The sequence below is a fragment of the Heptranchias perlo genome, chromosome 3, assembly GCF_035084215.1.
Source record: "Heptranchias perlo isolate sHepPer1 chromosome 3, sHepPer1.hap1, whole genome shotgun sequence".
Lineage (NCBI taxonomy): Eukaryota > Metazoa > Chordata > Chondrichthyes > Hexanchiformes > Hexanchidae > Heptranchias > Heptranchias perlo.
This window is the reverse complement of record NC_090327.1, coordinates 122,555,169-122,579,973: the sequence shown is the minus strand read 5'-3', so window position 1 is coordinate 122,579,973 and position 24,805 is coordinate 122,555,169. Positions and strand designations below refer to the sequence as shown.

At 41.7% G+C, this 24,805-nt stretch overlaps 1 protein-coding gene across 1 annotated transcript; it reads left to right on the top strand.

Annotated features, from left to right (window-relative positions):
* Nucleotides 1-1,552: 1,552 nt before the first annotated feature.
* fbxo32 (F-box protein 32) lies at nt 1,553-24,805 on the top strand. Its single transcript, XM_067981922.1, has 9 exons — nt 1,553-2,048; nt 7,754-7,866; nt 11,802-11,851; nt 11,961-12,053; nt 15,532-15,625; nt 17,316-17,500; nt 18,258-18,440; nt 18,550-18,693; nt 20,305-24,805. The coding sequence occupies exons 1-9, from the start codon at nt 1,936-1,938 to the stop codon at nt 20,392-20,394; spliced, it is 1,065 nt and encodes a 354-aa protein (XP_067838023.1). The 5' UTR covers nt 1,553-1,935; the 3' UTR covers nt 20,395-24,805.

The window sequence follows — 24,805 nt, the reverse complement described above, 5'->3', positions numbered from 1 at the left end:
TCCCATGAGAATTGTTCCCAGTGATGCTGCACACTTTAAGCTGCTGCCTCAGTCTAGCATATTGACCAACCAAAAGATCCAGAGTTCATTTGGACTGAAATCAAGTAGATGTTGATGTAAAATGGTGCATTGCATCAAAGCAACTTCACAATGGCATTGGGTCACAGTCTTGGTTAAATGACAGTGGCACTAAAGTGTTGACTAAATAAAGGAATTGTCTGCTTTAATAGGATCAGGCAAACAAGAAAACAGGGAAGCCTTTACGTCCCAATATAATTTGCAGACAACACAAAAACAGGGAGCATGGTTAATTATGAGGAGGATTGTAACTGATTTTAACAGGACATGGGTTAGTAGATTGAGCAGATAGGTGTCACCTGAAGTTTGATGCAGAGATGTGTGAGGTGATACATTGCAGGAGGGTGACTAAGGAGAGGACATATAAACATTTATGGTAAAACTTTAAAAGGAATAGAGAAACTTAATGGTTCAAATACACAAATCTTTAAAAGTAGGAAGTCAAGTTCAGGTACCTAATTCCCTGAAAGTGTGAGTGCTGGTATTTAAAACCATAAAAAGACCATTGAATTTTGGGTTTAATGTATGGCACATAGAGTACAAGAACTAAGAGGTTATGATGAATTTGCACAAACCATTGGTTAGGCCACAGTTGTGTAGATAGTTTTGGGTGGTCCATTATAGAAAGGGCATTCAAGCCAGAGAGAAAATTTATAGATTACCAGGATGATAATGATTCATATTTATTGTGCTGGTGCCGGCTCTTTGAAAGAGCTACCCAATTAATCCCATCCCCCCCCCCTTTTCCCATAGCATTGCATTTTTTTCTTTTTCAAGCATTTATCTAATTTCCATTTGAAAGTTACTGTTCAATCTGCTTCCACCACCCTTTCAGGCAGTGTGTTCCAGATCATAACAACTCGCTGCGCAAAAAAAAATCTCCTCATTCCTCCCCAGCCCCTCTCCACTGGTTCTTTTGACAGTTATCTTAATTGCTCTGGTAGTTTTGGGACTGCAAAGCTGTGCAGGTTCGTATTTATTAAATTGCATACTAATAATTATTCAGCCACAAGTGGCGTTTCATTATTTAGTCAATTATTCAGTACACTGAATACAGTCACTCTTAACTTCTTGTACATTGCATGATAAAGTCCTGTAAATTTAGATTCAGCTTCAGCAGGAGTTGGTGAAACATGTTTTGAGAGTCTATGCACACGCTGACCTATCCCAAGCATAACAACTCCTGGAAAAACAAAAACTAGATCTGCAAATCGCATAAATTACATATCGCAGCTGCGGGAGGAGGGAGGTGGATGGTGTGAAAGCTCAATGTTGCACATATTGCTGCTACTCCCTCCCCTTGTGCAAACTGCCCCGGGGTCACGCTGTCCCAGCCGCTCGCAGAAAAACAATGTGCCACGTGAACAGCCTGCATGATTTTTGGATTGCACTGTGCGGATGACGAGGAGCCCGGGGGGGGGGGGGGGGGCGGTGCCACGCGCTCCGGGCTCACTTCCGGCAACAAAGAGGCTGAACAGCGCGAGGATAAATAGGAACCGGCAATAGCTTTGCAGCCCCAAAAACAACCAGAGAGAGAGAGAGCGAACCAAGCACACAAACAAAACAAAACAGCCCAGAGGATCCAAAAAGAAGTAGAAAGCAAAGAAAACAAGGAGCATCGGAGTGAGCAAAATTTAAAAACAGCAGAAGAAAATCAAACCAAAGATAAATCCGAGCATGCAAACTTAGACAAACTGTAATAAGAGCATCTCTGCTTAAAACAACGCAACTTAACCCCACAGCATCCGCATCGGGGAGAAAAGTTATAATAAAAGCGAAATCAGACGCTGCAAGTGACGCTGTCACTTTCTGCTTCAACAACAAAAAAACACTTTGCTCCTTTCATCCTTTTTGAAGATGCCGTTTTTGGGTCAGGACTGGAGATCGCCCGGCCAGAGCTGGATCAAAACTGACAACGGCTGGAAAAGATCCAGCGATGAGAGAAATAACAACGTAGCGCCGTTAAATAGGTCAGTTGCCGTGTGTGTGGAGTTTAGCAAACGTCTGAGATGAGAGCAAGAATTCCCTTAACTTGTTTGTACTTTAAAAAAAGTTCCTTGTATGCAACTGACATGTAGGTCTGCATTGATAATGTGATTTGGTTTAGATTTATTCTTTTAATTGAACTTTGTATACTAAAATCGAACTTTAATCCCACGATTAGTGGGAAGGGAACTGGTTGTGAGTTACTCTGAGAAAGAAAGGAACTAAAAGAATACTAAAAGTATAATAAAAGAATACTAAAAGTGGAGGAGCCTTTTATTGTTTTGGGGAGAATGAGTAAGAGCCAACGGAAGGAAATCGGGCGAAATTATATTATTGTTACAGCTTTAGTAAGGAACAAGAAAATGAACAAGTCGCAGAAGCAAAGATTGCAATTGAACAGTAATTGCATCTTAGAGTAAACATAGAGTCTGCTCTCGTAATGAAACGTAATAAACAGTGTCTCTTTTTGCAAGCTGGATCTTGTAATCACGGGTTCAACAATTCTTTATGTGAAAATGTTACTGTACACAGTGTCTCCTAAAGGCAGCCGACTGAGAGAATGTCCCACCAGATGACAGAGATTACGTTTAAAATCCAGATTTCTGTTGTGCGTTTAAGAGATTGTGAGTTGGATATAAAAAGACGCCGAGAGCGTATTTTTTTTTAATAAGCATCACTTATGTAAACTGTTTCAAGTTGGACAGCTGCATGAAACTAAACAGACAGTATAACTTAGTAAATCTAGATATTTTTAAAGACCACACGGTAATACACGGTGGAAAACTTCTTTTTAAACGCTTTTCCTGTTAAAAACTTAGATCCTTTTTGATTTAGTTACTTTGGAGTCTCTGGGTTTTAAAAAACTATACTGCATATTAAAGTCACCCTTGTTTGAGCTGGCTGGCTGGGAGGCATTCTGAAAGTCTTGATCAATGGAAGTATACTTTCTGTTTACTATACTATATAGTAGCTTGGATTCAGCAAAGCAGCTCTTGCCTTTCAACATAAAAATTGTTGTATGCCCTCAGCTTACCTCATGACCTAACAATTCCTGCTGTCTTTGGAGGACCATGTTGATGAGCTATCAAAATAGTTGTGTCACAGTTGTTAGTTGCGGAGGATATATCTTTTCCGCCGTTTCAGGTTATGGGAGAAAGTTTGATTAGTGGCAGAGCAAGATTCTTGGTAAAGAGGAGGGTCGTCAAACAAGAGAATTTGCCATTCTTCATGAGTGAGCCCAGATGGTGAGTGTCAGCAGGCTTCTCGATGTGGGTGGCTTTGTAGCCAAGCCCGATCCATGTCCAGACAAGTTCTCATTCCAGCAGTGGTCACGAGATAGGGATAAGGAGTTGGGACACTGAAAGCAATGGCTAGGCAGGACCAAAGATCAGATCTGGGATCTTCTTAGTTTGCATAGCTCAAGAACAAAAACTTGAATTTATATAGCGCCTTTAACATAGTAAAATGTCCCAAGGCGCTTCACAGGAGCGATTAGCAAACAAAATTTGACACCAAACCACATAAGGAGATATTAGGACTTGGAAAAGGTAGGTTTTAAGGAGCATCCTAAAGGAGAGAGAGGTGGAGAGGTTTGGGGGGGATTTCCAGAGCTTAGGGTCCAGCCAGCTGAAGGCAAGGCTGCCAATGGTGGAGCGATGAAAATGAGAGCTGCGCAAGAGACCCGAATTGGAAGAGCACAGAGATCTCAGAGGGTTGTAAAACGACAACTGGCAGTGCACTTACCACTGAGCCACATAAGGTGCAACAGCATGATGTCAAATTGTCTCAATACAGTTTACCACCATATGATGCCGTTTAAGGGTTAGTGAAACGAGTTTCTAAAATGTTACATTTGAAACATGGCCGTTTTTTGAACTTTTTAAAACATTTCTGAATTGATATAAATATAATTTTGTATTTGTTATGATAAAAATCATCAGATATAAGCACTGTTTACTGAATGTGCTGGTGTCCATTCTGTTTTCAGTGATTAACAAGGACTACAGGAATGGGGTGGAGACCTGTGCACTCTGTAGACATTGTATTGTGCCAAAACAGGAAAATATTTTCTCATAAGAATTACTTTTCAAAAAAACATTTTTTTTGGTAAATATATCATAAACCTTCAAAGGTAAAATGTTCATTTTGAGGTATTGCATACTGGGAAAAAGATACTGCAAATTTAAACGTGCTTTGGGGAAGTCCAGCACAAGGGGACGTCACCTTAAAATTAGAGTCAGGCCGTTCAGGGGTGATGTCAGGAAGCACTTCTTCATGCAAAGGGTAGTGGAAATCTGGAACTCTTTTCCCCCAAAAAGCTGTTGAGGCTGGGGGTCAATTGAAAATTTCAAAACTGAGATTGATAGATTTTTGTTAGGCAAAGGGTATTGGCATGAAGGGATATGGAACCAAGGCGGGTAAATGGAGTTAAGATACAGATCAGTCATGATCTGATTGAATGGCAGAACAGGCTCGAGGGGCTGGATAGGCCTACTCCTGTTTCTGTGCCCCTTTCTATGTTCCTTCCTATGTTGCTATGCTTGTACCATGGAATTTTTTGGTGAGTTTATTCAGTGAATTCCTGAGCCATTAAGACCAAGCAGAATCCAGGTTCAATCTTGGGCATATGTTGGGTCAGCTGATCTCAGCAGTAGTAGAGACACTGCAGTTGGCCTCAACATCCTTAGGCTAGGGAGGGAAGAGTGGGGGGAGGTGGGGAGAGAAATCAGCCAAGGATTCTTGCCCTTGATAGCTATCCAATGATACTTGTCAGACGTGTGTTCGTGAATGTGGGGTAAGGGCAGGATCAGGCTCAGGTTGCTATGCCCCCAGTTGAATAGCCTGTTAGTGCTCACTGTTACAAGTCACAAATTACTCACCGGCAAAAATCACATGAATGAAGATTGTATGGATGAGGTAGCAGCTGGCACCAGCGCACCGTGCCATACCAGCTACACGATGCACTGCAGCAACTCACCCAAGGCTTCTTCGACAGGGCCTCCCAAGCCCTGCCTAGGAGGACAAGAGCGGCAGGTGCATGGGAACACTGTCACCTCCAAGTTCCCCTCCAAGTCACACCCCATCCCAATTTGGACATATAGCGGCCGTTCCCTCATCGTCGCTGGGTCAAAATCCTGGAACTCCGTACCTAACAGCACTGTGGGAGAACCTTCATCACACGGACTGCAGCGGTTCAAGAAGGCGGCTCACCACCACCTTCTCAAGGGCAATTAGGGATGGGCAATAAATGCTGACCTGCTGACCTTGCCAACGATGCCCAGATCCCAAGAATGAATAAATAAAGGAAACTGCCACCTGTGCGACCATACTCCAACAAGGAGTCAACTTTCAGCAGAGGGGGAGGAAGGAAATTGGCAAACTAGTAACCTGGTATTATATTATAACCTGTTAATAAACTCATCTCCTCTTTCTTCCCCCCTACCCCCAACTCAAAGCTGTATTTAGTGTGCCTACTTCACCATTGGTATCTTGCCCTCTCCTTAATCCATAACGAAGTGCAGTCTTCTAATGACAGCAGGAATTGTTAGGCCATGAGGTAGGCTGAGGGAATACAACAGTTTCTACGATGAATGACGTGGTTCAGATTGACTGATGAGCACTGACACGTCATTGAACCACTTTGTGGAAGCGGTAGTTTCCTTTCAGTTTGTATCCCTTCTCGACCCCCCTCCACCTTCCCTCCACAAGACGGCTGCAAGACAGGCCCCATTGCTTTTATTGATTGTGGTTGTCTGCCAAGGAGCCAGTTTACAGGCTGCAGTGAAACATCTTTTTTTCCAGCAGCCTCCAGCTCGTTTGTCGGGATGAGAATAGGATGGAAAGAGCTCACTGGAGCCAGGAGGATCTGCTAATGTTTTGGGTGCAGTTTTTATTTTGCATTCTCTGATGGTCCTGTTCTGCAGGAAGGTGGTTATTTTTCAAGTCCTGTTGGACTCATTCTACAGATATGGGACTGTCTGAGTCAAGCCACAGAGAAATGCTGTACATATTTTTATATATGCCTGTTCAGAAACTACTTCCCCTGTTGAATGATGATTTACAGCTAAAGATTCTTATGCCTGTTCAGAATCTGCACTCCCCTCCCCCCCATTGAATATTCCCCTTAAAAAAGCACTAAAGACTATTAGAACTATAATGACCTTATAATTTTTCAGATAACTTTTTGTTCCACCATGTAAATTTTCTTTTAGCCGGAGTGACAAATGTTTTGAAGAGTTGAAAGTGGTTCTGTTATGTGTGATTACAGAGCCCCCTTCACCCCGCTGTTCACTTTACTACAAACTTCCGTCATTTCCCAGAACAGTTTGTCCTAGTCTATGAAGTACTGCGTGAAACTGCGTAATCTGGTATTTCTTTCTCGATTTCCAATGTAACAAAGCGTTTAACTTGTACAAGCCAAGACTTGTCAGAAGAAAAGTTACTCCATCAACACACAAAAAGACCTTGGAAATGTGGTGGGAGGTGAGACAACAAAAAAATCCACCATATTGAAACTGTAACTCTCTGAAATGGAGTGGGGGATGCTTAGAAAACGAGCAGACCTCAAACTTTAATACTGGGATACAACAACAAGCATATATATAGGGCCTTTAACGTAGTAAACCGTCCCCAAGGCATTTCACAGGAGCGTTATCAGACAAAATTTGACACCAAGTCACATAAGGAAATATTAGGACAGGATGGACAAAGAGGTAGGTTTTAACCCGCGTCTTAAAGGAGGAGAGAGAGGTAGAGAGGCAGAGAGATTTAGGGAGGGAATTCCAGAGCTTAGGGCCCAGGCAGCTGAGGGCACGGCCGCCAATGGTGGAGTGATTAAAATCGGGAATGCGCTAGAGGCAAGAATAGTGTTTACACTAGGTGGAACAAAGTCCAGTATTGCTATTCATGTGGAGCATAAACACTGGCATGGACCAGTTGGGCTAGGGTTGCCAACTCTGGTTGAATGTATTACTGGAGGTGTCATCACGTGACCTCCTACATCCAATTGCGTCGCCCCCATTCTCCCGCCATTGGTCGTCTTGCACGTCCATCCACGCAGTGCCCCGCCTTCCCACACCGATTGGAAAGCGAAAAGACTCTTCATTTCCCAATTGGATGATTCTTGACTGTCAGTCAAACAAACTTTCTTCCCTATCTCCAATATTTTTATAACTAATAAACAGAAGTATTCAAAGAAAATGAAAAAAATACACGTTTTTAATGCCCCTATGATTGTTCTCCTGGGTGTTGCTCGCAGCAGTGTCCTGGAGATTAATCTTCAATTCCTGGAGACTCTAGGCCAATCCTAGATGGTTGGCAACCCTAGGTTGGTCTGAATGGCCAGTTTCTGAGCTGTAAATTATATGTAATTCTATGTAATTGTATATCTTGGAACATAATAGCCCGAGTAACTCTTGAAGTGATGAATAAGGAATCTTCCATTCCCTGTAAGTTTTGCCCCTATCAAACATCTGTCTCCATTTATGCTCAGAACTGTACCAGTTAGGCTGTTTTTTGTGGTGTTGTGCACTTTCTTTCCCACAAAACAATGAGAAATTTGAAAAGGTTAATGAGTTTCCATTTCCCTATTTTGGTCAAAAGCAAAACATTTCCTCCTGATTAATGAGTCATATTTTGCATTGAGGTATTCCTGTATTATAATACGTACTTGACTTCTGCCTTTATGTAGTTTCTGTGATGAAGAGGAGTTTAATAAGGAGAACTTTTTGAACTGCGTTGGCTATGACATGATGACGAAGAAGAGAAAGAAGGATCTTCTGAATAACAACACAAAAATTCAATGTGAGTTTTAGTCTCTTTGAGTAGACTTTAAAACGTTAAAATTAGCGAGCCCTTTAGCCATCAGTTTTATCCTCCAAACCTGTCCTTTGAGCACGTCTTATAATTTTCAGAACTGTCTCTTTGGGAAATTTTCCTCCAATGAAGCACCCCATGATGGCAATGGTGGAAGTGAAGTGTTGAACACATTAATAGATCTCGAGCCGTTAATTTAGGATTTATTTTTAAACTTCCCAGTTGAAAGAAGAAAGAAAGAATTTGCATTTATACAGCACCTTTCACGACCTCAGGACGTCCCAAACCACTTTACAGCCAATGAAGTACTTCTGAAGTGTAGTCACTGTTGTAATATAGGAAATGTGGCACCCAATTTGCGTACAGCAAGGTCCCACAAACAACAATGTGATAATGACCAATTAACTGTCCGTTGAGACTTCACCTCAAGTCACTGTGAACAGCAGAAGAGCCATTTTAGTTTCCCTCTGTTGTTTCTGTCCTTTTTGCTTAAATGCTCCTCCTGACCCCACAAAAATCAGTGCCACAAGCATTTTCTTTCCCCATATTTGGAGTGACCGGCAACGCACCCTATCAGGACCGCTGGTTCGGCAGTTCAACGACCAGTGGAACACCAAATTTGCAGCGGGGTCCTACAGATGGAGTGGGATCCCAGATTTGCATTTTCCAGTCGGCTCCCATCTGATTCGGGCGGGAGTGTCTCTTGGCTTTTTCCAGGACCATTCCAAAATCGCAGGGGGGTGTTGAATATCAGTGGGAATTGGGATGGTAAGTTATATTTATATAACACTCCTGTGAAGCACCTTGGGATGTTTTACTACATTAAAGGCGTTATATAAATGTAAGTAGTTGTTGTTGTTGTGAGTAGTGAGTGCAATCACCCATTCCCACTGGAAAACGCAGACAAAATATCACCCCCTATAACTCATCCGCATGGTATCATACTACGTTACAGCACTGAAGGAGACCATTCAGCTCAACCTGTCTTCAAAACTGCCCAAACTGACATCAGTTCCCCTTTAAGAATCAAATGGATATTTGAAACAATTGCAGGATTCAAGCATTATTGCTATTAACTTTTTTGGATTTGTATACCACCATGATGTGGGCTACAGTAGCTACAATTAAAACCAGGTCATAAATATTTCAAAGCAATTTATACCTTGCAACAGGGAAAGAACCAATTGTAAAAGCAAAATAATCCAATGCGCATTGGAGGATTCTGAAGATCAACACAGATTATTAGGATTGATTAGATGGAAGTGTCAGCCGTGGCTCAGCGGGTAGCACTCTCGTATCTGAGTTAGAAAGTTATGGGTTCAAGTTCCACTCCAGAGACTCGAGCACAAAATCTCGGCTGATGCTTCCAGTGGCAGTACTGAGGGAGTGCTGCACTGTTGGAGGTGCCTTCTTTCAGATGAGATATCTGCCCTCTCAGATGGACGTAAAAGATCCCATGGCACTATTCGAAGATGAGCACGGGGGTTCTCCCTGGTGTCCTGGCCAGTATTTATACCTCAACTAACACCACTTAAACAGATTATCTGGTCATTATCACAGTTTGTGGGACCTTGCTATGCACAAATTGGCTGCCATGTTGCCTATATTAAAACAAAAGTACTTCACTGGCTGTAAAGTGCGTTGGGGGTGTCCTGAGGTCGTGAAAGGCGCTATATAAATACAAGTTCTTTCTTTGATATTTTCACTGGGGAATTGTCATGTGAATGATGTATAGTTCAAGTTTTCATTACCTCCCAGTGGGTGGACACTGGAGATGCATGTGGAGCTATCCCAGACGAGCAGTTCTGATGCAAAGTCCATTCTGTTGACCTTATTTAAAAATGTTTTAAATCTCCCAAGAGATTAGATTGATGGGATTACGTCAATGTTGTTGTGTCTTTGCCATTTTGAGATAAGATTGCTGCAGTCATGTTCGGGGGTGGGGGGGAAGGAGAAGTTAAACAGGCCGCTGTCAGGGGGTTAAGATTTTGGTTTATCTGGCCTGTAGCTGCCTGTTTGGCATAGGCCTGGAAATTCCTCGGAGCTGCTCCTGCTCCACCACCGTAACTTAACCACAAGTGGGGTGGAGACTCCAGTTTCGTGCACAAACGGGAATTCCGCTGCACTTCTGGCCAAGTCACTAGAGTGGAGTGAGAGCAGCGGTGAGGACATTCCTGGTCATGGTGGTTTTAATATCCAGGCCTTACATAGAATTACATAGAATTTACAGCACAGAAACAGGCTATTCGGCCCAACAGGTCTGTACCAGCGTTTATGCTCCACACGAGCCTCCTCCCACCCTACTTCATCTAACTCTATCAGCATATCCTTCTATTCCTTTCTCCCTCATGTGTTTATCTAGCTTCCCCTTAAATGCATCAATGCTATTCACCTCAACCACTCCATGTGGTAGCGAGTTCTACATTCTAACCACTCTCCGGGTAAAGAAGTTTCTGCTGAATTCCTTATTGGATTTATTAGTGACTATCTTATATTTATGGCCCCTAGTTTTGGACTCCTCACAAGTGGAATCATCTTCTCTACATCTACCCTATCGAACCCCATCATAATTTTAAAGACCTCTATCAGGTCACCTCTCAGCTTTCTCTTTTCTAGAGAAAAGAGCCTCAGCCTGTTCAGTCTTTCCTGATAGTTATAACCTCTCAGTTCTGGTATTATCCTTGTAAATCTTTGGATGTATTGACAGTATACAGTCTGAAGGGGTTCTGGTTAGAGTCTTTACAAGTATCAGTTTCACTGCACTTTAATATTAAATCCTAAATTCTCTAGATTTAGACAGTGAAAGAGATGAAGGTGCTTTATTTAAGGACCAGTTTTGTCTTAAAGTTTGTTTGGGTTTTTTTCTGCCAGGGTTAGTGTGATCCTGAAATCTCAAGCTGATTCACATACCAACCATGCACAGCCTTATATTGCTAAAACATTTTTTTCAGATAATTTGACTTTTAGGGCTGGAAGAAAAGGAATGGGAAGATGAATGTTGACAATCACAAACACTCAGATTTTTTTTAGATTAAATTGCTTTGTATTATAGTCTATAAATCCCACGTGAAATTAGAATGTACTCTTTTCCACAGACTGGTGGACATGCTATATAAACGTCCAGCTAAAAATAGCTAGTGCTATATTGAATAACTACTTCAAAAGAAAGTTGAATAAATATGTCTAAGGGGGATTGATGGTGATCAGTTTGGACATAATCAAATATGCAATGATTCAACCATTGCTATAACAAAATGAGTCACTTGAAGAATCCAACTGGTCAGAGTTGTTGGCTTGTAATTTTGGATTAAAATTTTGGAGTTGTGCAGGGCTATGGGGAAAGAACAGGGGGAGTGGGACTAATTGGATAGCTCTTTCAAAAAGCTGGCATAGGCATGATGGGCCGAATGGCCTCCTGTGCTGTATGATTCTATGAATGGTTATCCTTTGTCAACTTTGAGGTTTACTTGTGGTTGGTCATCTCCTTCAAAAAAAATGAAATGGTTCGGGTGGAGTCTAAGGGGGGGGGGAGGATCGGCGGGGAGGGGGGATTGTGGATGGTCTGGAGGGAATGGGCAATGTTGAGCTGAAACAACATAAGAAAAGTTAAGCACGAGTAAAGGCCACTCAGCCCATCGAAGCTCATGCCTCTAAAGATTTACCATCATAAATTCCATTTGTTCAGAGCCACACACTAAGTGTTAATCAAAATTAGACAGATTCTAATGAGTCAACTGGGGCTAGTAGATGATGATTAATAGATATATAAAGTAGCACTGCAGCAATTAACAGTTACTGGGAACAAATGTTCATCCATTTATCGCTTTAAAAACAAGTGGAACTGTGAGTGAGTTTCTTTCTCTTTGCTCAGATTATTATTACAGTTAACAAATAAAGGCTACTGTTTTTTTCTTTGCACACAGATTTTCACCAAGATAAGTGGATCTCTGTTCACAAAGGAAGCACAAAGGAGGTAAGTGATACTGGGTTATATCAATATAATGAACAGCAGCGTGTTTAAAGGTTGTATTATTCAGATTCCTACCAACGATATTGATGTCAACCTCTTGCTTCTCTTCCAGCGTCACGGATATTGCACCTTGGGTGAAGCTTTTAACCGTTTAGACTTCTCCAGCGCAATACTTGATTCCAGAAGATTTAACTACGTAGTGAGGGTAGGTGGGCCCTTTGTAATTCTCTTAATAAAGTTTCAGCTGGTCACTTTACTTTGATAGATTATTTCCACCTCAATTGTTATTAATTTGCAATTTTACACCATCACAAGGACCTCTCAGGCAGCCCCGGGTTACAATTAATCCTTAAGACCTTAACTGTACAAGCTCTGAGAGTAGTAATTCCATCCGATGCAGTAACATGGAAATTGTACTGATCTGAAATCAAATCTGTTTGTCAAGTGTGAAACAAGGCAGCATCCTAAATTGCAGTTGTCCAGTGCCACACAATAGGCGCATGCGTCATAGCCCTTTCTGAATTCTAATTAGAGCGATTCGTATTTCTTTTAATGAGTTTCTGATTATATCTAATTCAAACTAGAATGGTATCAGGGATGAGGGACTTCTGTTATGTAGAGAGACTAGAGAAGCTGGAATTGTTCTCCTTCGTGCAGAGAAAGTTAAGGGAAAATTTACTGGAGATGGTCAAAATTATGAGGAGCAAATAAGGGGAAACTGTTTCCACTGGCAGGAGGGTCGGTAACCGGAAGACACAGATTTAAAATAATTGGCAAAAGATCCAGAGGGGAGATGAGGAGAATTTTTTTTACGCAGCGAGTTATGATCTGGAACACGCTGCCTGAAAGGGTGGTGGAAGCAGATTCAGTAGTAACTTTCAAAAGGGAATTGGATACATACTTGAAAAGAAACAAATTGCAGGGCTATGGGGAAAGAGCTGACACGATGCGTTGAATGGCCTCCTTCTGTACTGTATGATTCTATGAAACTTTTACTGGAACCTTTAGCAATTTTTGGATAAATGTAGCGATCCTTCGTCTAAAGCTAGCTGTACCTCAATCTGAGAATTAAATTCCTGTAACATGCTCAAATTTACCAAAGTAGTGCACTGGGCCATTACAATTGTGGAAGATTTTCCTTAAGATTCAGAATTGGGTGGAGTGAAAGAGTGACCTGCAGACACTCCTTACCCTGAAGGAAAATGTATAATTTCTCCTCATCTCCCCCCTGCTTCTTTTGCCAATTACCCTCATCTCCCCCCTGGTTCTTTTGCCAATTACCTTAAATGTAATTACCTTAAGTGTGTCATCTGGTTTATAGCTCTCCTGCCAGTGGAAACAATTTCTCCTTATTTACTCCATCAAAACCCTTCATCATTTTGAACACCTCTATTAAATCTCCCTGTAAGCCTCTCTGCTCTAAGGAAAACAATCCCAGCTTCTCTAGACTCTCCACATAACTGAAGTCCCTCATCCTTAGTACCATTCTAATAAACTGTAAACTGATTGTTCTTGGTAAAATATCCTTTTCACTGTTGACCAGTGTTCCCTTGAGTATAGAAGATTAAGGGGTGATCGAATTGAGGTGTTTAAAATGATTAAAGGATTTGATAAGGTAGACAGAGAGAAACTATTTCCTCTGATGGGAAGAGTCCAGAACAAGGGGGCATAACCTTTAAATTAGAGCTAGGCTGTTCAGGGGTGATGTCAGGAAGCTCTTCTTCACACAAAGGGTAGTGGAAATCTGGAACTCTCCCCCAAAAAGCTGTTGAGGCTGGGGGTCAATTGAAAATTTCAAAAGTGAGATTGATAGATTTTAGTTAGGCAAAGGTATTAAGGGTTACGGAACCAAGGCGGGTAGATGGAGTTAAGATACAGATCAGCCACGATCTAATTGAATGGCGGAACAGGTTCGAGGGGCTGAATGGTCTACTCCTGTTCCTGTGTTCTTATGACCAACAGCCTGTAATCCCATGAAATGCTGAGTCATTTTGGGAAGGCAGGCTGCTTCATGGAAAGACACTTATCTCTAAGGATTGTTTTTTTGATATGTATCTGTTGGAGGTTTTGTAGCCCTTGATGGTACACAAACCCTTGAAACTGATCTGTTTGTGCTGGTCACCACACAGTTGAAGCAGGGATCTATTACCATGAGTTATACCAGGTCACTTTGCAGCAGCAGCCCTGGCTATCAATCACAAGTCATGTCATCACTTTGAGCCACCAAGCCAGCAGCTGATACAGTATCCCAGTGTGTTGTCCCTGTGAGTTGATAGGTGCTGATGGAACTGGAACTGTTTTGAATTCCTGTCATGTTTCCCCTCCCCCCTCCCTGCCCTATCTCTAGCCTGCATCTTGTGACTCATTAACTCCTGCTCGTCAATAGGTGCTATTCAGGGTCAGACGGTCATTTGAAAGTTCACCTATCTCCAGATCAGCCCTGATTGTGAAAGAGCAATGAAACTGGTGGTGTCGTTAGGGTGAAGGGGTTATATTTTGATTCTAAAGAAAGAACTTGCATTTGTAGAGTGCCTTTCACTTTACAGCCAATGAAGTACTTTTGAAGTAGTCACTGTCGTAATGTAGGAAACACGGCAGCCAATTTGCGCACAGCAAGGTCCCACAAACAGCAATGTGACAATGACCAGATAATCTGTTTTTAGTGATGTTGGCTGAGGGATAAATATTGGCCAGGACACCGGGGAGAACTCCCCTGCTGTTCTTCTTCAAAATAGTGCCGCGGGATCTCTTTCATCCACCTGCGAGGGCAGACGGGGACCTCGGTTTAACATCTCATCTGAAAGATGGCACTCCCTTGGTACTGGCACTGGGAGTGTCAGCCTAGATTTTTGTGCTCAAGTCTAGTGTGATTCATAAATGTCTTGGAAGTGCAATTCAGGATAAATGAACAGATGAGTAGACACTGCCTGGCCTAGATATGAACAGTCCTGAGATTAATGGTCCGTTGCTGCCACACCACTGGACATAGTATTGTGCGCTCTTCAAACGAAAGGGTCAAAAGACAGTCTGCACGATAAAACTTTTTGCTATCAGCGATGCTCGCTGTGTACTCAAGTGACACGAGTGAGCAATGTAAATGAGTGAGCGGATTGATAGCTGGCCTTCCTTTCATTTCTTCTCTTCCTCCTCCTCCATGCACAAAGCTCTCGAAAATTAATTTGTGCAACAGACAGTTTTGTGACTGTTGCCCCAAACCATTTGGGAACGGAGTGCCGGCTCCTTGTAGATAGTGTGTCCCCTACAAGGCAGTGTGGTTTTGAAAAGATGATGTATCCCCACACGAGGTTAAGCATTAATTATACCAACTTTCCCTGATGACGTACCCTACCTGTCCATGGCTGTTATTATGAAATTCCCGTTTCCTATAGTCTCTATACTTTAACCGTTTTCAGCGACAAACTAATTCCCTGTGGAATAATTTGACTATTCCAAGTATTTTGAATCTTGGCTTTGCTCAATTTTCCAGTAGTCCAGTACCAATTGAGAAATGGTATGTTTCCAAGCAACTCTGACATCCTTCCACACATGAGGCTGTTGATAGATAACGGGTGAGCTGTAAATAAACAGCTGCCATCGTCCATGCTGTCATATTGGAACAGCTGAATGACTGGAGGAATGGCTTTGTTGTGCTAGAATGACACCACTTTATTTTCTATTTGCAGTTGCTGGAGATCATTGCAAAATCCCAGCTCACATCTCTCAGTGGGATTGCCCAGAAGAATTACATGAACATTCTGGAGAAAGTGGTACAGAAAGGTGAGCAATAATAAAAGGCAAGGTTCATCGAGGAGGTAATATTTATAGTGCTAATCTTCTTCTTCAGTTTAATCTATTAAAATGGTAAGAAGAATAGCAAGTCGATAGAGGAGATAACTGGCAAAAGATCCAGAGGGGAGATGAGGAGAATTTAAGTTGTTAAGATCTGGAATGCACTGCCTGAAAGGGCAGCGGAAGCAGATTCAATAGTAACGTTCAAAAGGGAATTGGATACAAGGAGAAATTTGCAGGGCTATGGAGAAAGAATAGGGGAGTGGGACTAATTGGATAGATCTTTCAAAGAGCCGGCACAGGCATGATGGGCCAAATGGCCTCCTTCTGTGCTGTATGATTCTATGATATGTGCCAGAATTAAAGCACGAGTGATTTCAAGTTTTAACAAGTGCTTGATACTTTTTCTTTAAATTATCTAACTTTATTGACCTGCTGCCTCACCAACGCTGCCTGAATTGCCAACTTGAAATTGGGTCTCCAAAATACCAGGCTATCCCATCATGCATTTTATGGCAACATGGTAACCTTTTTTTAAAAGTAAAAAATAATGATTTTGTAATATTATTTAAAGTAAAACATTTCTACAATTCCTGATGTGGTAATCATCTTGTGGCACATTTTATAAAATGTATCTCCTTTTAATTCATGATTAAATATACGTAATTAAGAATTAAGCAGTAGTACAGCGTGTTCATTTAATCCTAAAGTGTTATTCATCATTAATACACTCATTAATGGCCAAAAATTTCAAGATTGTTAATTTAATTTTTTTACTGCAAATTTTATCTCTTGGATTATCTGGCATAGATGTCACTTTGACAGAACTATAACATGCAGGCCACTCAACATAGGAACCCTTACCCCACGTGTTTAAACAAACCATCTTCAAAGAAAGTTAAGTATTATTAAAGTCACATTTCTTGTTTAACTAGGATATCACTTGCCATTAATCTAATTATGGGAAGTAATTGGGAAATGTGCAACTGTTCGCAATCTTGTACTATTACCATCTATTAAGAAGGCATTAGAAAATCAGTGAGCATTTCTGGTAAATCCTTTTACGCAAATCCACTTGTCTAGAGATATGGATAAAGAGACAGTACAGCTTCAGTCTGCATTGATAAGGGAGCCATCAGCATCTACTCAGCATGAAGTAAAAATTGCTAATGGTTAAGCATGATATTATTTTGGGGGACGTGGGTTAGTTTATAGAATCTACAATTTTGTTTTTTTGGCGGTATTCAGAAGTTTTATGTCAGATAGTTGCAGTCTTTATGTCTCAATCATAAGTCTTTAGGGCTGAGAAGGTGATTATAAATTCCACTAATGATTCCCATAAAGAACCTAGTACATGGGAACTGGGTGGAAATGACTCAATTATTCACCACTGCCATGAAGATGCAGTTAACCACACGTATTTTGTGCGGGTTACCTTTTTGGAAATTCTCCCAATTTTGACGAAATGACAATCCGATTAATCAATTTCAAACGACTCAATTTTAAAATTCTCATCCTTGTGTTCAAATCCCTCCATGGCCTCACCGCTCCCTAGATCTGTAACCTCCTCCAGCCCTACAACTCCCTCCAAGATTACAGTAAAGCTATTTTTGGTGCATCAGGTTTTAATGTTAAAAAATATGCTTGTAAAGTAAAGATTTTTTTTTGTTTTGTTCAGTGCTTGAAGACCAGCAGGATATCCGACTGATTAAGGAGCTGCTGAACAGTCTATACACATCCCTCTGTGCCCTGGTCAAAGGTGTGGGAAAGTGCGTACTTGTGGGAAACATTAATACCTGGGTCTACAGAATGGAGGCCATCCTGTACTGGCAGCAGCAACTGAACAATATTCATATCACCAGGGTAAGTGGTAGTCACATGTAGCAACTCCGAGACAGTCAAGAAAGCGTGCCTATTCTATGGTTCTGCTTGGATCTAGATAGTATTTCAGTCACTGCAATTTGTACTAATATAGTGATAAAGAAAGACTTGCATTTTATTTAGCGCCTTTCACAATCTCAGGACATCCCAAAGCCCTTTACAGCTAATTAAGTACTATTGAAGTGTAGTCACTGTTGCAGTGTACGAAACGCAACAGTCAATTTGTGCACAACAAGGTCCCACAAACACATTGTGATAATGACCAGATAATCTGTTTTAGTGGTGTTGGTTGAGGGATAAATATTGGCCAGGACACCAGGGAGAACTCTCCTGCTCTTCTTTGAAATACTGCCAAGGGATCCCCCTGAGAGGGCAGATGGGGCCTTGGTTTAATGTCTCATCCGAAAGATCCACCTCCGACAGTGTAACACTCCCTCAGTACTGCGCTTGGAGTGTCAGCCTAGATTTTGTGCTCAAGTCTCTGGAATGGGACTTGTACCCACAACCTTCTGACTCAGAGACAAGAGTGCTACCCACTGAGCCATAGCTGACACCTCGAGCCTCTGAACCAATGCGGCATTTCCACTTCCCAAGCTAGTCCTTCGTGTAGCCCAGTTGAACAAGATTGGCAGATTAGTCCCTTGTAATTTACCTTGTATGGTCTAATTTTATAACCTGTATTATACTATGCTTGAGATCCTTAAGTCACGAATTAAATTCAACATCTCCTCTTTCTCAGCCTCTATCAACGGGAATGACCCTCACAGACCTACCAATGTGTCTGCAGTTGAACATCATGGAGAGGCTATCTGATGGAAGAGACATTGTCAGTTTGGGACAGGTGTCACCAACCCTGCAAGTGCTGAGCGAGGACCGCCTTCTGTGGAAGAGACTGTGTCAGTACCACTTCACAGAACGTCAGGTATGTAAACATGAGTAACAGTCCAACTTCAATTTAAAACACTCACCATTGTACCCTTCAGCACGTTCAGAAAGACCTGCTCAGCCTTTTGTCGTCATGTTATTTCTAGATTCGCAAGCGTCTCATTTTATCTGAGAAAGGTCACTTGGACTGGAAGAAGATGTACTTTAAGCTCGGGAGGTGCTACCCAAAGAAAGAACAATATGGAGACACACTGCAGTTCTGCAGACACTGCCACATCCTCTTCTGGAAGGTAGGTAGAAGGAGTCATCAACACATTGGGTCTCATCATAGCAACCCTTTAATTTCTCTCACTTTTGGTGCAATGTAATTTACTGTGATTCTCTCAAACTCCAAAATAACAGATCTGGAGACAATTAGCCCCCTGTCAATCTCAATTTGTTCGACATTTGTATATTGACATAAACCTATCCAGTGTTCTCACCTACTGAGTTTAGCATAAAAAAAATACTAGGTACTGTGTTAACACAGCTAACACGGCGTCAGCCATGGCCCAGCGGGTACCACCCTCACCCAAGAGTCAGAAAGTCGAGGGTTCAAGTCGCACTCCAGAGAATTGAGCGCATAATCCTGGCTGACACTTGCACTGCAGCACTGATGGAAAGCTGCACTTTCGGAGGTGCCGTCTTTCAGATGTGATGTTAAACTGAGGCCCCGTCTGCCCCCTCAGGTGGACCCAAAATTCCCACGGCACTATTCAAAGAAGAGCAGTGGAGTTTGCCCTGGTGTCCTGGTCAATATTTATCCCTCAGCCAACATTAAAAAAACAGATGATTGGCTCATTATCACATCGCTGTTTGTGGGACCTTGCTGTGCATAAATTGGCTGCCACATTTCCTACATTACAACAGTGACTACACTTCAAAAGTACTTAATTGGTTGTAAAGCGCTTTGGGATGTCCTGAGGTCATGAAAGGCGCTGTATAAGTGCAAGTCTTTCTTTCTTATAACTATAAGATTCCAGAAGTCAGCCAGTATAATTGCTTGTAGGTCTATTTTTTAGGACATTGCTGTACGCAAAATGATTGCTGCGTTTGTCAGCATAACAGTCACTGCACTTCAGAAGAAATTCACTGAAGTGCTTTGAGATGTTTTGAGGGATGTGATAAAGGGCCATATAAATATAAATACCCTCCCTCTCCCCAGTCAGACCAGATAAAATACTTTGTAACTGAGACATCAAAATAACCTCACAACCAAAAAGTTTGCATTTACTGCATCATTACCATTAGCCCAATGGAGTCATAAACTCTCAGGGAAATTCCCCCAACTTTTTTGAATTAACTGTATAATATCACGAAGAATAATGAAGATTAGCATCTATTAACACCACAGTAATACTTTTAAAGCACCACTAAACCAGCAAGAAAAGTCCTTGGGATAGAATGCCCTTAGGGGAATGTCCACGCCATTTCTCCAAGGTTTCTGATGAAATTTTAGCGGGAGAAGGGGAGAACTCCTGTCGAAATTCCACCTCCTTAGGTTTTAAAACAGTGCCTACACTTCAAAAGTACTTCATTGGCTGTAAAGCGCTTTGGGACCTCCTGAGGTTGTGAAAGATGCTATAGAAATGCAAGTTCTTTCTTTCATTTAAATTGCTGTTGAGGGACCTGGGCTTAATCAACCCGCTGTGGAAGTATAATAATCTGTCGACGTAGAATGTTCATTGCACATTGCCAACTTCAGAAAACCCAAGTTGAGGTCTAGCCCCTCACCTGAAGGATAGTTAAAGGGTCATGTCTTGTCTTATGTTCTCATTCCTGGAATGAGGTGCAACTTTTTAATTGCCCAATTAATTCATTTACAAATATTATAAAGTGCTTGTCTCTCATTGTATTTTTAGGACACCAATCACCCTTGCACAGCCAATAATCCAGAAGGCTGTTACATTTCTATCTCACCCCTCGACTTCATCAGTCTCTTCAAGTTCTGAACAATGAAACTCCAAAGGACTCCAGCGCGGAAGGAATTCCTGCTGTGAGAACTGAGCTACTAACTTTATATACTTTGCTTTTACACGTGTAAATAATGTACAATAATATTTATACTTACCTCTTTATAGTGAAGCTGAAGTAGAAGTGGATTGAGGTTTTTAATCTTTCACTTAATTATCACTTAGTAGAAAGTTGCTGAAGCAGCACTTAAAGGAAAACCTTATTTTTTTTGCTTGAGGAGGAAAGTCATGTTGGGGTGTCAAATGGGATTATAGAACGTCACTGGAGCACCACAGGGATTCTGATATATTTGCTCCTAAAATGGGATCGATCTGTATCGTGGGGGCAATGCACAGAAGCAGTCCAGTTTGCAGTTTTTGGGTAATAGTGTGTTCAGAAGCCTGTCTCCTTCTGCATTGGTAGAAACATCTCCTGCACAGGTTTGTTGAATTCGAATATTAAGATGTACATGGTGCAAAGGACTTGAGTATTTCCAGCATTGTAACTGTCACTCAGTTGCTGAAATACTGTGGAAGTGATCGACTGCAGTTTTTGTGTGATCAGTGTGGGAGGGTGCTCAATTTATTTTTTAATAAATATTGCCCCCTCCCCTGCTCGGTGGTTTAGTTTTGCACCAGTTCACACTGCCTCAAGCCAGTTTTTTACATCCGTCTGACCGCCACTGGTTGTCGGTAATGTTAGCTGAACCCACTGGTTACGAGATGGATTAACTACCAATCCAGATATGGCAGTTGACTTCTGGGTTCATTGACACTGGTTTGGGACGGAACCAGTTTTCGTTCTAGGGACTAGTTTCTACTAAGTCTTCATTTGGACTGCAGCGATAATGTCGCTAACTCATTGCTCGGGACACTGCTCATTTCTTTGCACCCCTGAAATACATATCGACGAAATCCCATTTTCCGATATACGGTATTTTAGCACAGGAGATCCCTGGGTAATGTGAACATTTTGCAGGAAATCTGTTCTGTTTGCATAGTGATAGTGGGGCTCAGGAGAGGCAACTGCTTGGTGTAGTCCTTAAGTTACACTCAGTTCTGTCGTAAGAATTTCGTATTGCTGGTATCGCAGCTATTATCTTGACTGTTTTTGTACTTTTTTTTACTATACATTATACACATTTTTGGACTGTAGCGAGTAGAGTCTGATTGATGATTACGTTCCTACATTTTACTGCGTTAAAGGCGCTTCTATAAATGCAAATCGTTGATGAAACTCTGTAACGAGGGAATTATACGCAGAGATCTATTTTTGCAAGAGGCTACAGAAATGCACAATAATTGAGAAATCATGGAGTGGGGGGGAGAGATTTTCGATTATCACTTAAAGTGGGAGGGGCTTCCGTTACGCACACCCTACGATGTCGGGCGGGAGGCCCCATCCATTTTCCCGGTTGGGCCTCGGTTTAATACGCATGGCAAGCTGTCAGCATTGAACGAGGGCTGGAGGGCAACTTGTCGATCAGGGTGGGGGGCGGGGGTGAAATCCGGCAACTCCTCTGCAGAGCGTGAAGAGTTAATATAAGGGGTGGGGCAATCCCAGCGTTGTGAGGGTGGGGGTGTTCTACGAAGGGTCCGGCAGCAGGCAGAAAGATTTTTGTAAGATTGGGATTCCCGCCCCACAAAAATTAATGGACAGCAGAGCCAACTAGCCCACAAAAATGATTGGAACAACTGTTCTTTCTCTTTTGGAGCGGCCTGCAGCTGTCCCTTTAAGAGTTGTTGGTTTGACCGCTCATGCTCTGCCCCAGCGAAAGACCAAATTGCATTGGGCAGGTTTCTAAATGAGTGTTAGAGCCCCAATTTAAATATCTGACCGAGGCTCCCACCTGTTACAGGCAGGTGTGTTGGCCGCCTAAATTGAGGCCTGCTTCAAAATCATATCTGGTGGGCCTCGGGCACAAAACATTTTCAAGCCGCTACCACCTAGGGGTTGCCAACCCTCCAGGATTGTCCTGGAGTCTCCAGGAATTAAAGATTAATCTCCAGGACACTGCCGCGAGCAACACGTAGGAGAAAAATTATAGGGGCAATCAAAAAATTGTGTTTTTTAAAGTGATGACATCTCCAGGAATATGTCCAATGAGAGTTGGCAACCCTACTACCACCCCATTCACGACAAAACAACGGGGACAGTAGACAAGACATAGCTCGCCAAATCCTCCCCTACCACTTCCACATGAGTTTGAAGGGTAGACTGTCTTGAGAAGTAAGATTTTTGTCTGTTTCTGTACAGGAATGTTCCAGTCTGCATATTGAAGCAACATGGATGTTAGGTGTGGGAAGAATTTAAGAGTGTATATGAGAAATGATGATCAAAGGAATGTGATCATTCAGTTTACACGGTCTTAGTTTGCTACATTGGCTTTAATAAGAGCAGTGATGGTACTGGAGTACAATTTGCATAAGGAATATTTTGTACAACTTATCTTTCTATGATTGCTAAACGTAGATGATCACTGGTACTGTATAACCTTACTCTACACAATTCACCGCATTGAAAAAACATAGGTATACAGCAGTCCTTTAATTATCTAAAGCCTTATAGAGGCAACAACTTTGCTTACATAATATGATGGCAGTGATCTTAAGAAGAAGATACAATCAGAGGTTCAGGCTGAATCGTGGAAACTTCTACTGTGGCATGTAAGGTATTAACTTTTATGTTCTGTTTCAAGTTGATCTGAGTTCAACAATACATGCATATACCAACCATTTACGTTTAATTCACTATCCACTGTGAGTGCTCATAGGTGTTTGGAGTGCAAGACTGCTCTAAGCTATAGATTGGAAAAGCAAATTCTGAAAGTGACCTTTTCCCAGTCTTGGAATATGGCTTCTTTGCTGCACACTGGCAGCAGTTATAAAAGGATCTATTAATTGGCATTGCTGTCCGGCTTAATGTCTTTAAAGCCCATGGGGTAGATCTTAACTTTATGCAATGATGTAAAATGGGTGATGGGTGAGTCGGCAGTGGAATTAAAAATGGGGAAGAGATGTAAAAAGGGCTGCCGATTTGCAGAATGTTACCAGGGCACATAATTTAAGAGTTAAATTATGAGGAGAGATTACATAAACTAAGCTTGAATTCCCTGGAATATAGAAGGTTAAGGGGTGATCTGATTGAGATTTTTAGGATTTTGAAAGGAATTAATAGGGTAGATAGAGAGAAACTTTTTCCACTGGTGGGGGAGTCTAGTACAAGGGGACATAACCTTAAAATCAGAGCCAGGTCATTCAGGAGAGAAGTTAGGAAACACTTCTTCATGCAAAGGGTGGTAGAAGTGTGGAACTCTCTCCCACAAAAAGCAGCAGATGCTAGCTCAATTAATCATTTTAAATCTGAGATGGACAGATTTTTTGCTAGCCAGGGGTATTTAGGGATATGGAGTCAAGGCGAGTAAATGGAGTTAGGATACAGACCAGCCAAGACCTCATTGAATGACGGAACAGGCTCGAGGGGCTGAATGGCCTACTGCTATTCCTATGTTCCTGTGATTCGCTATCATCCGTTTTACTCCACCGCACAAAGTCAAGATCTACCCCCATAAGTCTGTACGCACCAGTTTAAAGTTGCATTTTGATAGTTTACAACCTGAGCTTTCTAATGAGAGTGTTTATCATATTGCAACAGTTTAAAATGCAACACCGTTATTGAATTGTTGGCCCTTGTGATTCAGTGGATCCTCTAGAGCTTGTCTGGGCAGCAGGAGGTCAAGGGTATCACAGGTGAACCTCAGTGAAGCTCTGTAGCGGGTTTGTAAGAGATGTTTGAAGGTGTTTCAGCAGCATCAACAAGACTTGAACCTCTCATCTGGTGAAAAATTTATATTGATATAATTTTTCCTGCAAAACCATTTGTTTTTTGTTTCACACTCTGCAAATACTAGATTACTTTTGGCCATTGCAACTCATATAAGGAATTGTTTATAACAGACATGATTTATTATGAGACATGACAGTGCAATCCATGGAGCAAAGCCAGTGTTATTACCTGATTTGAATAATTGTTTTGTAAAGGAAACCTGTTCCTGACTCTTAAAGATAGCAGTTTGCTGTTTCCACACCAAGATTTTGCCTAATCAATGCAGTTCTGCTTTTACTTTTTGGAACTGGTGTATGCATCTCCAGATATTAATCTTCCCATGTTTCTTTTGAACCTCATGGATTTGTATGCCTAAAATTCTGGTGCAATTGAAGTGTTACTTGCCTTCTGCATGTAAAAAGAAAATGTCATTCGCGTTGCCCTTTGTCTTGACTCCACAGAGACATACTGTAAACTTCTGAACATCTGTGATATAATAACACTATGCTCTGATGTAAAATACTTTTTTTTGTAAATTTTTAACTGATATCTTTTTAATAAATGATATCTTTAAAATTTGGTGCA